The following is a 16,864-nucleotide window of genomic DNA, read 5'->3' on the forward strand; positions in this document are numbered from 1 at the left end:
AATGAAAATATGAGATAAAGTTCACAAAACAAACATACAAATAATCACTGCACTGTGTCTTTCGGTTGGTGTTGTGCTAAACAAAAGCTTGCGCTATTCTCCGCTAGATGGCGCTACTTAGCACACATTTCAAATTTAACCGTTTTGTTAATCTTTCGGAAGCTTACAACCGTTGCTGGGTTTTTTCCTTCATTTTATACAATTGCCAACTACACAAAGCAGTGATCCACATCCTGTTCTTCCCTGCCCCGTATCATTTCTTTTCTCAGTGACGTCATACTCAGGTCCCTTTTCGCGTTTGCGAGCCACGCGTGGTTCTGTGAATGAATTTGGCACGCGCAAACACTTGTCGAACGAAAAGGTGCTTGCCCTTTTCCGGTACACCGTCTAGACGAAATCCCCCAACGACTACCACCCACCGACCGCACTTCACCACCGACGCCCGATGCGCCATCATGACGAAGCATCTAAGGCGCACGAGCGAGCCGATTGGTGGTTAACCGTGAAAATTTGGTAAATCTGGTACACACTTTGCCTGGAAAATTTACCTCGGTAATGAAGAGATGGTTAGAAACATCATTAAAACGTAAAGACCTTTGGCTGGCCGCATAGTGTCGTCTAGCCAGAGCTGTTTTGAGCAGCAACAAAAACGAATACGAAGAGGGTCTGCTGTAGTGCCCATAACACATGGGAATTCCCAGTTCCTCGAGAACAAGTACCATTTATGCTTTATTTGAACTGTGTTTGAATTGTATGTTTGGTTGTGGGTTCAGAAAGTGATGCTTATTTCATATACAGATACATTAATTAGATAGTGCAGGACTGCGGCACACACTGATTAAAGTTTCATACTCCGCATAATCGCACAGTATACACACAAAAAGCAGATGTAAATTGAGAGAAAATTACCCTAAAGTGTTTGTCTGTACTGTGAATCGTTTTGTGATCAACATCAAAGACCCATTTTTTTGTTTGCCCCGCTCCCTATATAGAGCACGGCGCTTGTGTGTGACTCATATCACAGTTAATCGCATACGGCGGCCCCCGTGCACTCACAAAGATCGCAAAGATCTCACCACGGTTCAAGTTCAATGTTCCGCGGTTAAACACACTGCTAACAACAAGTGGCGTTTGTAGGCGTGTGTAGGCAACCTGTCGCGTGTACGATCATGCGTACGCATCCAGCTGATGCGCTGAAGATGAAGTTGATGGGTTTGAAGTATCATAAGCTTCCCATCGCAAGCTTCTCCCACCTTCATTGAAAGGGGTGTGAGGGGCAATGAGCGATCTTGCCGCACCGTCAGCTTAGTCAGTCAGCGGTGAGAAGGCTTCGCGTTCGGTCGCACTAAAGTCGCGTGTGTCGCGGAAGTCGTCGAAATCCCAGTTTCAGAAGGTTTGTCTACCAACAGTGTACCATATAGATGGGTAGATCATTTTGTGTACGAAGCAGAGATACTTGCTAGCCGGATCTAGTTGTGCTACTGGTTTGTGGTGTTGTTTGTGGAGAGGATTTGTCACCCAATAGCCCAAAAAATGAAACGCACTTACATGTGTCTTAAACCACCGTTTGACCTTCGACTAACGTGTGACGAAGTGTTGAAGGAAGGGAGCAAAAAAGGACGTGCACGAACACATTGAGCCTCCGCAAATTGGGCCACTTAAGTGAGATATCAACTAGAACGAATCAGTACTAACACAGGTGGCTGTGTATCTTTAGGGGGATGGATGGCTTGGTCTCAGACGATCAAACGATGGATGTGCTGTCCGTGGTGATGATCTTCTTAATTACCAGTCATCGCGTGGCCACCTACTGATCCATCCTATCAAGTAATGTAAGAGAATGTGTGTACAAATAATTCATCAAAATTATGGGCTGCTTTTGTATATTTTGCCCATTTTATGAAGCGCTTAAAAAGGTTTGTCCTTGTCACTTATCTGAGTACTAAATACTGTCAGTGAGTGCATCACACCGTACCTTGATCTTTACCACGATCGTTGATGGTTGCGCTGTCCCACAGACACACACACACTTTCCCTTACCCTTCTCGGTGTCGTGTTGCAAAGGGAATTGACTTGACTCGTACGCACATGTGAACTTGCAGTGCAGAGTTCGTAGATTTTGCTTGGTAGCTCAAACAATGAAGGTGTACACCTTGTTGAAGTTCGTTTTTAGTACTTGTACCTACACAGGCTCAAAAATCGATTACCAAGAATAGATTAAGTCATTTTCTGTGGGTTAAAGGTTGTAATGTGTTATCTTGCAGTTTAAAAAGGTGGTAGAATACTCCCTTTACTTCTTCATACATTTGAATAGCAGTACGAGCCACGGAGACAACACATTGACGTTGCTCCGTCCAGCTGCGCCATAGCGAACCGGGGAAAAAAAAGGCATAAAAGACGAAGCAAAGAATTAACAAAAAACAAAGAAGCTACAAACGCCTCACAGAGCCAAACTAAATTTGTCCAGACTTGCGCCAGACGGAAAACGGCTTCTCGAGTCATTAATCGCCCAACCAATTTTGCGCAGGTTCGTCGCTTACGCGGCGGCGGCAGCGGCAGCGCGCGCATTGATGTCATTTGATCGGCGGAGTGGCGGCGGCTCGCCCATTTCGGTGTTGTATTGTCGTACAGATGTTTGCGATCGCTGCGCTGTTTCCCACCCGACGGTACTAATTTGTGCAATGAAAAGGAAAGTCAGTAAGGTGTAAGAATGGAGGATGGAAAATTATCATTTACTGGGAAAGGGAAAAGACCGTAGAGCAATGTTTGAGATGGCGGGGGAAAGGTTTTTATGCTTTCTTTGGTGTGTGTATGGTGTGTGTGTGTGTGCTTGATAAAAAGTACGCCTGAAGAATGGGATTTTATAGAAATTATGCAGTAATAACGCAATTATATATGGTGCGGCTACCTAAAAAGTGACTATTAGCATGTAACGTAGAGAGAGAGAGCAGGAGAGTGAGCAAATTAAAATGAAGAAACAGCTCAATCTAATGACAGACCAGCGTCGCTTGATTAGGATTATTCACACACACTCAACTCTAAACAAAAGCTTGCTGCAGGTCTTAGGTTGCCATCGGGAGCTGATCGGTTAGACCAAAGTGTATGAATATCAGGTGGTCTCATAGCCTGTTTTTCATAGCAAAAGTTGAACGTCACTTTTTGACAGCATGGGTGAAAACATATCTCACACACACACACACATCACGTATTGATGAAAAGCAAAACAATATTACGGTGTCTAGCGATTGGAACAAAACTGTTGGAAATCTCATTTTATTTTGTTGAAAGTAAGATGATTTAGAATTGAAAAGGTAAATTAGGAAAAGAAGAGTACCGATATTAATGAAAACAGTGTGTTTGTGGTGCTTATTAAGAGAGTGCAATCATTATTGTCTTCACATAACCGTTGTTATGTGTTTCTCATACTTGCTGTTATTTTCTATTTTTCCCTTTGTATAGGTAGATACGTTGGTCGTTGGCCGTTTTCTCTGAGAAGCGAAAAGCTAACGAATATCCATTATCGAGCAGTGAAGACAAGCGAATATGTTGGAACATTTATCAACACAAAAATATATATATAACTCATCTTTACGCCATGGAACATCGAATATTTTATTTTTGACGGAGACACATAAAGAAGTAAAGACAAATTGTGTGGAAATTCTTAGCGGTCACGGGACAGTAGACCTTTCTGAAGTTTTTAGCGGAAAGGTTTTTTGAGAAATTTTGAACCAGAAAAAAATCATTACTTAGTTTTAAAATTGTTTTCATGATTCATAGATTAACTACGAATTAATTGTGTTTGTTAAAAAGTTCTAAGTTTTTAAATTAAATAATATTGCGTTATATAACGTTGATGTCAGTCATTACTTATTAACCGCTACAATCATAACCGCTATGATTGTTTGGGCTATTGCGGAAGTGTCTAATAGTATTTACGATATCGCGCCATCGTCTCCCAAGTCGTTATGTTGTCGTTGTACATCAGTATAATTTTATCAAAGTAAAACAACAATACATATTAAATTTCAAAATTATTCTTTAATTGACTATTTTTTTCATTTTTTTAGCTGCTTTATGCTCTTTTGGCCCCTTTCGCTTACATCTCAATAGCTTTTCATTTGCGGCTTTAAGATTCGTGTGTTTAATTCTTAATTTCACACGTAGCATCATAAAGCATTTAATCATGTCTACGGGTAAACTCGGTATTTTTTTTTTAATTGTATTTACACCCGTTTTTACTATCCCTGGCTTTTTGTCCAGAGTACCATCGGGATGCAGCTTTTGGAACATTTTTTCCATTTTGGATCCCAATTTCAAAAAAGAATGAGATGGAACAAACAATCCTCCCGTGGATAAGTGCTTCACAAATGATGGTGGTTTGCTGTAGTTATGATCGCTGGTTATTTTAAATGAATATGTTCCTTGATCAATGTGCGGGTGTTTTTTGTGAAATTTTTTTCCTAAGTACCCCACAATATATTCAAATCCATCACTATCTTGTTCTGGTAGATCTGGAATGGTGGAACTGATGGTACTAAGGATTTCACTTTCATCATCCATTTCATGTGCATTTAATGCATTGTCTGGTAAATCTGGAATTACGTCTGCTTCAGTAAATAGAGTTACAGACATAAAATCTTGATTTTGTTCAGACAAACAATCTTCGTTTGCGTTTTCATGCTGCTCCATTAAGCAGATATTTTCCCCTAATCTCGTGTTTCGGTTTGTCTCCAGATTGGTTTGATTAATAAGTATCGTTGGAGATTTTCCGATAACTATCATTCTAATTCTATGCAGACAACTCAATGGTGATGGGTGATCGTACACCCCACCTTTTTGTCGCAATTGGGAAAAAAAGTTTTCTAATATATCTTGATTCAACTGTCAAATAAAAAAAGGTTTAAAAAATCAGTTATACAAATCATAATGGATATTTAGTTCAAAATTACCTTATGCGTTGAAATAAAATCTACTTGATGTTTTTTTTGCATATCTTTATACAGCATTTTAAGAGAAGTAATGTGCATCAGAATCGATTTCTGAAAGGTCTGCATGCTTGTTTTGTTTAAGGCAGTCATGTTAGATATAAGTTCGTACATTTTATCTAACGACTTTTCTTGTTCTTCTTTCCCCGTGTACGATCTTTTGTACGCTATTTTAGCCCAAGGAGAATAAGAGTTTGATATGCTAAACCAGCAGTCTACTGTTTCAATAAATTCTGCCAAAGTCTGAGAAGCATCATCACTTTGATATCGTCTCAAAGCAGTGGCTGTAGTATGCGAAAGTAATTGGACCGCTCGTCGCACGTTTTGCCGTTCTTGTGGTGACATTGTTAAATGATTTTCATTTAATTTAAATAACGGTGTAATTTCAGCATCCTTGCGTTCTTCAACTAGTTTTCGTAATGGGTCTGCCGTTATTATGCTTCCTTTATAATCAAATCCTGTATCAATTAGCCAATTTCGTAGTAATTTAATCAAATGTGGTGCGTCGGGAAATACATAAACATTTTTGTTGGTAACCGGATGATTGAAGTATGGTTTGGTTATATCGTGAGCTCCCAAATCTCTCCAACATGAAATATTTGTTTGACAATTGTCGCTGACAATTGCAACCACGTTTATCATGCGTTCACTTAATTTTTTAATTAAGGATAAAATGATGTCTTTCGTCATCTTTTGGTCAAAACCAATAAAAATAGGTTGCTTCCATTTGTTAAAAATACCTCGGGCCATGACAACCTGAAGATAGTTATGAGGACCTAATACTTCATCGGCACCAACATCGTATTCTAATATATGTGTCACCTTCATTTCATCGAAACTAATAACGCATTCACGATCTCTTGGAATTAATGTTTTCGCGTAAGATTCCATCAAATTCAAAACATCTTCAAGAATTCCTTGCTTGATATTAATTGATTTTATATACCGTTGAATGGTTGCTCTTGCCGGAAGGGGGAAATGCATGTCGTCTGTCATATACATGTAAGGCCTTTTCCCAAAATACCGTAACGTTAAAGCAGCTCCTAACTCCTTTTTTGTCCACCTTACTCGCTTTTTGCGTTTCAGGATCAAATCGATTTGATTTCCAGAAAGTGTCTTACTCAATTTTTTTTTCATCAACGGTACTATTTCATGATGTTGGATAGTAGTTTGTTCAAGCACTCTTATCCTATCTTTCAAAACGGTATTTCTAAGTTTCAGTTTTTTGTTCTGTTGTAATAGTATTTTTTTCTGTTTTAATAAGAATGAATTGTCCTTTCTTAGTTTTCTACAGAAATCAATCTCTTCGGTCAGTGTTGCTATCACAGCTTCAAGATTCTGAATTTTTTCTTGATCACTAATTAAAACACTTGCTTCATGATCGACAAAATCTGAAGCACTTTTGCTATCGTTTCTTTCATACAGCTCGTTGATTCGTTGATGTTCATCTACTCTGTCTATTTGCTCCTGTTCAGGAATAGTATGAGGATTTCTACACACTAAGGATGGAATTGCTGTAATTTACATTAATTTAGCAATAAGTTACAAAATTAACAAAAAAAAAAGGTAAAAGTAGTTGGGCTAATCGATTTTACCATTTGGAGTCAAGATTCTCAATGGTTGTCTGTTTTTCAAAATAGGTGATTTGGCCATTTGATAATTTTCGATGGTAAAATGGCATGAACAAATTACATCATTATCCTTTGGCTTCCAAACTTCTTCTCTCTGGCAAAATAATGTCCATTGATTACGCAAATCTTCATGCTTTGGAAACCTATGAAACGAGATGTTCAGGTTTTGTGTTTTAGCACGATATGTGCTGTTTTTACAAAATGAAACTGCACATGAATTATTCGGCATCTTCAATCTAGGTCCATGAACAAAATAAATATAATTTTATTTTGCGTATGGCTTTGAATGTATTTGGCAAGCTTCAAACTTACGTATTTAACGCGCTTTCAATTCAATTTAATTTATTAACGGCAGTGAAATACAAAGAAAAAACACCAGTGACAATGATGATAAATCACACAAACAAAGTAAATAATTATTGCAATTGATAAGATTTTTTATCGGCTTGGTTCACAAAATTTACATTCACAAGTTCACAAAATAATAGCATTGGCGATATGACCAGAGCCTACTTTGAATTTTATCCCTAACAATCCGTAAAGTTTCCATGGATATGTTTTCACCCGTCCTGTCAAAACCAATTTTTTTTCGATTTCGTTTTTAGTTGTCAATTTGTATGGGACGAGACCACCTGATATTCATACACTTTGGGTTAGACCTAAGCTTGTGCAACGGCCTGCTTTGTTTGATATGAATCTACTCCAAGAAGGTGACAAACAGTAACTGCCATGGCTTGCGACAAGCAACGGTCTATTGTTTCATGATTACGGTTACATTTGAATGATGGGTTTAGAGCATTCTAATTAAATTATGCTATTTAAATTGCATAAAAAGTTATTTGTTTTTGCAGAGCATTGTTTAGCCATTCACTTATTAATTGATACATAAAACAACTTCAAAAATGGTACATAAAAAGATGCTGCATTTTACATTAATATTGATGGTAAGTTAATTTCTCATCTCCTTTTTTAAACTACTCATAAAATATCTTCCAATTAATGTAATCTCATTTACAGATTTTGTCGCTTAATCATCTTTCGCGCACACTGGGAACTCCTTCGCCCTATCCCCATCCAACACTCGCTCCCCAAAAGCCGGCCTGTGGTACGTACGGCCAAAGCCCTTGCGCATTCGTTCCTGCCCCACCCGGAATGACGCCCAAGTGTGTCTCACCTGGGTCCACTTTTTGTGAAACGAATCCCGATTATCCTGCGTGAGTAGTTGCACTTTATTGCCCTTCCTTCAAAAGCACACACCCACACAGATAATGCTCCCCCTCTCTCTCTCTTCTCAGCTACCTCATTAAGCATCTGGTGGAAACGCTCGGCTATCAGCGCCTCATTGCCAACGAAGAGATGGTCGACTTTGGTGCGAACAAACCGCTGGAAGAGGAGGAACATCTGCACCATCATTATCATCACTTTTATGGGTCATTTGCGGCGATGGATCAAGCTTCCAAGCCACAGGCGCCTAAGCATTCCAGCCCTGGGTACAGCTACCTTACACCAACGCAACAATCACTCGGCACGGTAAACTACGAGGCGAAGCGTCCGGCACCGGTTCCACAGCCGATCTACATTCCCAAGCCACAGCACTCGTACCACTACAACTCGTACGTTCGCGCGCCAATGTACAACCGGCAGCCCGATCGGCAAGGATACTTTTATCCATCCCCCGGGGGTTCTGCTGCTAATTCGCCTTCCTCAAGCTCTCCAGTAACGCAGTACAGTCCGGCTGATTGGTTGAAGCGCTTCGCCCGTGATTTGTCCGATCGGCATCGACGCGAGGCACGGTTGGCCGCATTACGAAGGGTAGATGGTCCTGCCGATCCGTTCGACAACGAACCAACACCCTTCCGGTTGCCATCCATGGTAAATGAAACCGTTTATGAGCGTTTGCTGGCGAAAAACATGCGCGCAAAGCGACAAGCGGCGGGTGGTGTGAAGGAAACGCTGTGCAGCGTGCGGGAACGATACATTACACCGCAGACGGCACTCAACACGAAAGGTAACGGAAATGGGTGTAAAATGTGAGCTCTTTCGCTTGATCAACAATTTCGCAAATAATTACAGGCAATTGGATGTTTGTGGTGAATCAGGAAAACTCGCGGCAGCTCGTAAAAACGGAAATTTGTGCGTGAGTATTTGCAAAATGTTTGAATTACAACCGTTTCGTTAAGTATTTTGTGGCGTCCTCTAGTGGCAACTGTACTGAAGCACACGTTGTGGTTTGTGTCTTTGCTAAAATTTTCATATTTTTGTATATTCAAACAAAAATTGCTTTCTTTTTTAATCATTAATAGTTTAACTTTGAGTTTCTGTATTGATCAATCTGTTTTCAATATCTAGAAGCTCTCTTTATCACTTTTTTCATACTTTCTCATTCCAAGCTGACCTAACTACTGTTCCCTGACCCAACTCAATGCAAAGCAACGTTTTCCATTGTCAATATCCCGATTTTTACATTTCCGAGGGGGCTTACAAGAATTTCGATACAGCGGGGGGAAAACATTTTGCATTGAAAAGTACCAGGGGTGAAATGCTTCTTCCATCATCCCCCTTTCTGTTAGCGTTCAAAACAAAAAACCCCCGAAAAATCATTGGAACCCCTCCGGATCCTTTCCCTTTCCGAACTCGACGACGGAAGTCGGAAGAAGAGCTCAGAGTTAGGGCCGCTACGCCCTATCCGCACACACACGCACACGAGCTTTGTCCTTATCGGCTTTGCTGTTGACGAAATACCTCGAGCAGCATTCCATCGCGGTGTGAATTGCTCGGTGTCAATTGCTCTAACCACCTAGCCACCCCTTAAAACGGCTGGCGATTCCCCCTTCGTCGGCATACAGTATATTAACCTGCTGCTGCTGTTTTTGCTCTCTCGTTTTGCGTTCACTTCCCTGCGTGGTTTTGAAACACGTGGAATACTAGGTCAACGGAGTGCTCCAACCTGTGCAGCTTTCCGATCGGGTACAGCTCCCGGTGCGAGCAGCGGTACGTGCAGAAGCGGCTGGTCACGCTGGACCCGACCGGCCGGACACTGTACGTCGACACCTACTGGTTCCCGAGCTGTTGCGTCTGCTCACTGTACTCGGGAAATTAGCGGGAAGCGGATTCGAAGCGGGCCTGCAGTGAGTGAAGATCGAGTAAAGAGTACATGATCGTGCTGATTTAACAGAAGCTTCGTCGTTTGCCGCATTATTTATTCATTTGATGACATTTCAACACATTTTCTAATGAATTTTGTCCTCTTGGAAAAAGAATATCCTCTTTAAAGCAACATCTTTCTTACATTCTCCCATTATTATGCTCCATCATCAGCAAAATGGAACAGAAATAGCCAGAACGGAGAATGGAAAATGTTACAAAATATAATAATAAATCGATCCCCGTGCTTCAATGGCGTGCAGCAGTCATAAAGCAGTCAACGCAAATCATCTCCCTCGATCGCTTGTGTGTGTGTGTGTGTATGTGTAGTTGTACGGCAGCATATCCTTTACTGGACGGTGGTCGATATTCGCGTAGCACCAAGGACGAACCAGACAGCCCATGAGTAAGCCCCATCGACACACACACACACATGGAAAGAAGGAGACGAATGGGCCCATCGTGAAGAATTATGCTACCAGTAGATCATAAATTTTACTTTTTAATCAGCTTCGCCGGTCGCCGGTTTTGCATGCGCCGAAATTGAATCGTGGTGTGTGTGTGTGTGCGTTGGCCTCACCAGTTTTGCTGTGCGGCTGTTGATCTCTGCAAGACCAACAAAACAAAAAAGCGCGTCCTGCTGTTGTTGTACACACATACACAAAGAAGGAGAGAGGAGGAAAGGGAAACGGGGTAAAACATACACAGGACAATGGCTGTCAAGTCCTGGACGGCGGTCGGCATGCTGGGTGTGTGAGGCATGCTGTAGCGGCGTTCAGATCGGATCGGAATTCAACACTTCAAAATGCGTAGATGGAGCAGGGCAGGGGCCGAAGTTCGGGAGCATTCTCCGTTCGGCTCTTCTTTCCTTTCCTTTTCCTTTTCCTTTTCGTTTTCGTTTCGCTTCCCTGTTTTTTTGATGGATGTCTATCAACAGCTTCGGCCTGTGCATGGCGCGTGCAAACCGGCACCGCGGAATGGAAAACATCTGGGAAATTATGCATTTTTATTCGTAGTTTATGAGGGCGATGTGTTTTTCCGGCACAACACGGCGAGCAGTTCTGTGGCGATGAAAGCGAAATGTGCAGTTGGAGAGTCCGAAGCAACGAGTCTAAGGACAAGATGGATGTGTTTTTGAGAGAGAAAAGGTGTGGAAAGACAAAAAGGATAACCCCCCCCCCCCCTGTGTGTCTGTGTGATCGTGGATTGGGTGTTATCTCGGGAAGATATTCATTACAAATTCTAGATATCCACAGCTGATCTGGAGAGGGTAAGGTATTGCAATCAAAACTGCGCCTTAACCTATAATTTAAGTATACTCTGTGACCTACGAAATGTTTGTATTGTGTGGTTGATTGAACTACTGCGGTCTAAGAAGCTCAATCGTCACAGGGAGCTATCTCCTTACTTTGAGAGTGAAGGCTTACACTTACACTTGCTCCTTGGTCCTGAATTCCACAAAGATATTTCTTTTTGTTTTGCACAATGTACCCAAAGAAGGAGCTAATCGTCCCTAGATGTGCTTTCTGAAGCGCACCCACAACTCCGATCCGATTCTGACTATTGTTAGTCCGGTTCCGAGTCCGGCAAAATCACTAGCAAACACTAGTTCTGCTCAGAGTGGGAGTCGTCCAGAGTCGTCCGAAGTCATCTGGAGTCGTCCAGAGTCGTCCAGAGTCGTCCAGAGTCGATGTCTTCCGGGGTTAGATTCGTAAATAATCGTTCGGAGTCGTCCGGTGTCGTCTGTAGTTGTCCAGAGTCATCCAGAGTTGCCTGGAGTCGCCTGGAGTCCTCTGGAGTCGGCCTTGGAAACAAAGGCCTGTATACGAAATGCAAAAAAAAAAACACAACGAAATGAATGGTCTAATCACAAGAACATTGTACTCGATGGCTCCAGTTGACTCTGATCGACTCTGGACAACTCTGAATGACTCAGACTTCTGTCCACTCCGGCCTCCGGCACTCCGAACTCCGAAAAACTCCAACTCCGAGCGACTCCGAGCGATTCAAGACAGGTCCATACGACTCCGAATGACTCCGGATAATGCTGGGCGTAACTGCCTTCTGGAGTCGGTTCCAAAATTATCGGTGTTGGATCGGAGTCGATTCCAGATTTTTGCCAACTTTATCCATCGTACTATTTCATACTCCACAATACTGTAAACCACGCTTTTGCATGTGTAGAGCTACAGAGAGCTTGTGGTGGTCGATGAGAATGTGAAGAGCTACATAGGACGTGTAAAGTGTCAGGAGTGCTGCGGACCTACATGGGATATAATGTGGAGCGTACGGAGCTACAGAGAGCTCTGTCCTCGCTAAGCAGACATTGAGCAGACGTCCTCTACTTGTTGAAAAGAGCTACTATGCACTGCTCCATGAAATTATTTCTACTTGTTCATGTCCAAATTCCTGTTTAGTGTTTCTCTCTTAAAGATCCGAATGTCTGAAACTCCCAAAACTATTACCGCTTGTGTATGTACATTATAATTCATTCAACATTTCTTCATCACACAAGCTCTCCAACAAGCTTCAGAACACAGTTCAAGAAGCTCGGTACCGCCCTGCAAGACACTTTTTACCCGAAAAATCCCCCAAAATCCGTTCGATCGATTACGCTGAGCAGTGGTTGAGCACTGCTGTGGTTGTTGGTAGAACCTTAAAACGGTTGCCGAAGGGGGTGAAGTTATGCTGAAGCAAGAGCTTGAAGCCTGTCAAGCGTTAGTCAAGCCCGTCTGCCAGCACTGTCTCGTGCGCTCATGAGACACACACACCGTGTACACGGTTGCGCAAACGTGGTGCGTTGATCGCGCGTACTAGTAATGCGACAAAGTTAGAGGTGAAAAAACGAAGGCGACAAAAGAGGAAGAAAATAAAGCAAGAGAAAGAGAGTGAGAGAGGAAAAGCAACAAAAGGCTAAAAGGACCACAGAATGTCACAGAGAACGTGAAAAGGGAAGAAAGAGAGTGAAAAAGATAGAGAGAGAGAGGACACAAAACGAGACACGGTCGGCCGAGAAAAGCCCTTATGTGTGCGCTGTGCCGGCTGGTCGTGCTTCGTTGGTCCTGCGCGCTACACTGCGCGAATGACAAAGCAGCAGGACCCCTTGGTGAGGAAGGGGAAAGTAGAGGCGAGAAGCGACGGGGTAAATTTAATGGAAAGACCCTACAGGGAAAGGACCGAACGAGCGGTGGGAATGGCTAGATGTGGAAGGAAGGAGTGTGTGTATGTGTGGAAGATAAAACTCAACATCTGCTCCTTTTTATACAAATAATATATCAAACACATTGAACTACGGACGCGTACGGTGGGGGAAAAGGAAGAGGGAAGAGGCATGGTTTTATGTTGGTGAACGGCGGTGCCGTTTTCTCCACGTTCCTCGTTCTGCGCGTTCCTCCGTGCGCTTCACTGCGTGTTCAAAAGAGACGCACGCATACAGACGCAAGCGGCTGTGTGGCTGTGTGCGTGCTTCTCTGTGTAGAAGGAAACGGTTCAACGTGCTCAGTGTGTGCGAACAGACAGCGTCCACGGGCCTGCCCACGCCCGAATGCAGAGCCGATGGCATACAATTCTATCTTATCCATTAACATGAGAGGGACAGAGCTAATACCCCGAACGTACCCGAAAGGTATGCATGCTTCATTCATCAGGATCTAAAGGCAAGGACAAGGCAAAAGAGACACAGAAAAATTTCCTCACGGCTACACATGTCCTTTTGATGCGTTGTCTATGCGTCTCGCTCGGTATCACAGCGGCATACGGCAGGTAAGCAGTACAAATGCTGCTACCTGATACGCACACATATTTATCGAACACAACTGTTCGGTTCGGCTCGGTAAACTTCACGAGGACGCCGGAACACAAGGGCGCAGACATTTTCATGATTTTGTATGACTTCGGCTGTTTTGGACCATACGTTTAGGCGCAGGCAGTAGGCTTCGATGCGACGGTCTTTGGAAGCGGTAGCATAACACACACAAAAAATACACGCATAAACGCACATGGGCCGTTGCGCAAGCCGTCCGAGTGGCACGAGCCACTCGCACACACACACACACACATACACACACACGTGCAAGCATGCAAATGCCACCGACCTGGAGAAGGAGAGTTTCAAAAAAAAGGGAAAGGAAAAATGGGGAAAAAATACATTATTGCGCTGAGCGACGTATTTTGGGAACTTGGTGGTGAAAAGAAGAAGGAAGCAAGATTTAAGACACACAGGCTTATAATTTTCGCGATCGCAACATCACACTTTCTCCCCCCAGAAAGCAACGGATTAACGATTGGAGCTCTCTTTTCACTCCGGTGAAGGCGTGGAAGAAGAAATAATTTATTAACATCCTGATAAGGCTTTCGCGAGAGGCGTTCTATCCTCCTGGGTGCTTGTGTGGCCCTTTTAAGTCACTCCGCTGCGTAATTTTATCATATCCCTGCTGAATGTTGCCATTAAATCAATTAGGGACTGCTGACGGCGAAAGGCTCTTCAATCATATTCAATCGATTGATTAGGTGACATCTCCATAAAATCATCGATATTAATGCATCACTGTCATCTGGATGTGGACAGTTGTTTACTGTTCTCTTTTCTTCTCGCTGTTTAATGAAGCCTTTTATGTAATTTGATGCTAGCACAAGGAATTTACTGTAAATATTCGACCTTTACTTGGAAGTGAAATAATGAGTATTTATGAAGAATTGTGATTTTTAAGTAATAATTACATAAAAACAAGCTACAAAACATTAGCAACTTATTCACACAAATGAGACAAATTTGGTGACCCGAGTGCAAACACCTTTACAGACAGTGTGCGGGCGCAGCATGACCGATCCCACCTTCGTCCACCTTCGTCGACGCTTCCTTTCGGCCCAAACGCAGCAGATGGTGTGGGTCTGGTGTGTGTGTGTGTGTTTATGGTCCAAACCTTCGTCACCACCTGGCTGCGGGACTGCTACGGGAAGAAAGGACTTCTTTCCTCCAACAAGCAAAGGAATAAAATCCTTCTTCTCGCTCGATTACACCTCTCACTGTGGTGCCACCTCGTCCTGGGCAGCAGGTATAACCTCGCTCTCTCTCTGTGCTTATGCATTCTCGATGCAGTTTTGTTTGCTTTTCATATGCGGGTGTGGTACAGTGTGTGTGTGTGCGTTTTTTTTGCAAATTAAGATCACCTTGTTTGCCGATCGTAAGGACGAAGACACCTCGTTGCGCACAAGTAGAGGGGCTCGAAGGAAGCCACCGAAGGAAAAGCGAGACCAACGTGAAGGTACATTGTTGGAGATCTGCTTTCGGGATCAGCAGGAGCTCTCGTTGTTTGCCTCTGATCGTACCAGATAGAGCGGTCTCAGGTTGAGCAGAGCTTCGACTGCATTGGAATTCACCTCGGACCAGCTCTATTGTGTGAGTTCTGTTCGGTTTCTGGATGATGTCGCTGAAATGTTTGTACCCAGAACCTGCGAGGCTGAGGGTTTGTGTGCGCAAAAAACAAAAACGACCTCCAACAGATCACACCAGAGACAGCTGCAGCTTACCGTGCTGTGGATCTTTATCTTCTCATTTACACCCAGTAAAGGTTCGTTTCGAGTTGTACCACCATACAAAAAAGATGGCCAAAACCCGCATCCAAAGCACGAACAAATGTCATCAAACGATGACAACTGTTCTTGGAGCGGTCGTCAACATTCTTATCACCTTGCCTTGCGTTGCGACTTCTACTGCTGCTGCAAACAGCACTTACCAAAATCGTAATTACATACGAACGGAGGAAAAAAGCACCGTTTTCTCGTTCCCTGATAACGGAATCCTCGATATTAATTTCGGGACCCGTCGGTGGTTTTCCTTCCCACAAATTAATGACACACAACACAGTACACACACCGGGAGAGGGCTTTTTTGCGTTAAAGATAATGCAAAAATGTGCAACAAACGGTAGCATGGCCTAACGGCGTTGTTTGAACAGCAAAAAAAAAACGGCCCGGGCTGTTTTGTTTGGTCAGGCTCTGGGTCAGCTGTCAGGAGCAAGGTGATAAAGTTATTGCAGTTTGCTTGGTTGCACATTCCTTGCGGGTGATTGCATTTTTGTTGTTGTTGTTGTTGAATGCATCAAGCTGAACGCGTTACAAGTTCAAAGGATCTTCAAATAAGGGAAGGGAAGCGTATTGAAATGATTACAATGCTATTTGCAAGGCAACAGAGGGAATGTGTGGAGTTGATTAAACCATAATAAGCTTGTAAAAGTGGTTAGATGGTGACGGGTGTTTGATGGTGGAATTTGATGGAAAAAAGGGTTGTTAAACTAATGGCTCGAAGTGATCGTTGTCCAACAAAGGCTTTCTTGTATGACAATGTAGCAATCTTTAAGTATCGTTTAAAGTAAGAATCTTGACAGTAACTTCACATAGTTTTTAGAGCTATTTTCTTTCCATGAATATCCTTTGAAAGGTAATTATTTAAGCTTTATTGCCAAAATAAATCTACGATCATGCGAGCTGCCTGTCGTCAGTTGTCCGGAATGTTCGCCTTGAAGGAAGAATACGTGCGTGCGGGCATGTTTTGAAGATGTACAGGGAAATCTCTCTAAGATGTAGTCTCTTCAAGATGCATTGATTCTTTAAGATGATTTGACGGTCCCGTCATGTTCCATAAATTATATGTCTCTTCAAGATAAATGTCTTTCTAAGGCGAATATCCTTCAAGCTGCCTGTGCAATTCTGCAGCCATAAATATTGGTCAAAGGATGCCATGCTTTTCCCGTAGCTTCTTGGATGCTTCATAGCAACACCTTCATTACTTTTTCCTCAACATGCTCCAAGCGGACGGTCCCTTGAAGATTCATCTTAGAGAGATTTCACTGTACCTCGATTTGTTCACAGTTCCTTCTCAGTTTACGTGACAAAATTGTAGAAGTAGAGCTTTTGCATCCAGTTGCTCCAGACAATTTCGATGAGACGCAGCTGGAGGATGTTGGACTAAATCACAGACTTGGCGTCATTGCTTACCCCTGCGTAGCCTGTGGACCCGATTTCTGCTTCCTGATTTGGTTTGTTCATGATTCCCAGGTACTAGTTCACTGCTTGGCGGGTTGTATCGACCTTCTGGCCACC

At 42.9% G+C, this 16,864-nt stretch overlaps 1 protein-coding gene across 3 annotated transcripts; it reads left to right on the top strand.

Moving 5' to 3' along the window:
• Positions 1 to 187: 187 nt before the first annotated feature.
• Positions 188 to 9,953, top strand: LOC120947967 (protein spaetzle 5-like). Of its 3 annotated transcripts, none has more exons than XM_049607411.1 (6): positions 188 to 1,393; positions 7,455 to 7,563; positions 7,637 to 7,833; positions 7,915 to 8,627; positions 8,693 to 8,756; positions 9,548 to 9,953. In XM_049607411.1, exons 2-6 carry the CDS (start codon positions 7,522 to 7,524, stop codon positions 9,717 to 9,719), a joined length of 1,188 nt encoding a protein of 395 aa, XP_049463368.1. In that variant the 5' UTR covers positions 188 to 1,393; positions 7,455 to 7,521; the 3' UTR covers positions 9,720 to 9,953. The 3 variants fall into 3 exon arrangements, with proteins under 3 accessions (XP_049463368.1, XP_049463369.1, XP_040219787.2); XM_049607412.1 differs by having other exon boundaries at positions 7,471 to 7,563; XM_040363853.2 differs by lacking the exon at positions 188 to 1,393 and having other exon boundaries at positions 6,880 to 7,563.
• The last annotated feature ends 6,911 nt before the right edge of the window (positions 9,954 to 16,864 follow it).

The sequence above is a fragment of the Anopheles coluzzii genome, chromosome 2 (genome assembly GCF_943734685.1).
Source record: "Anopheles coluzzii chromosome 2, AcolN3, whole genome shotgun sequence".
In the NCBI taxonomy this organism is placed as follows: Eukaryota; Metazoa; Arthropoda; class Insecta; order Diptera; family Culicidae; genus Anopheles; species Anopheles coluzzii.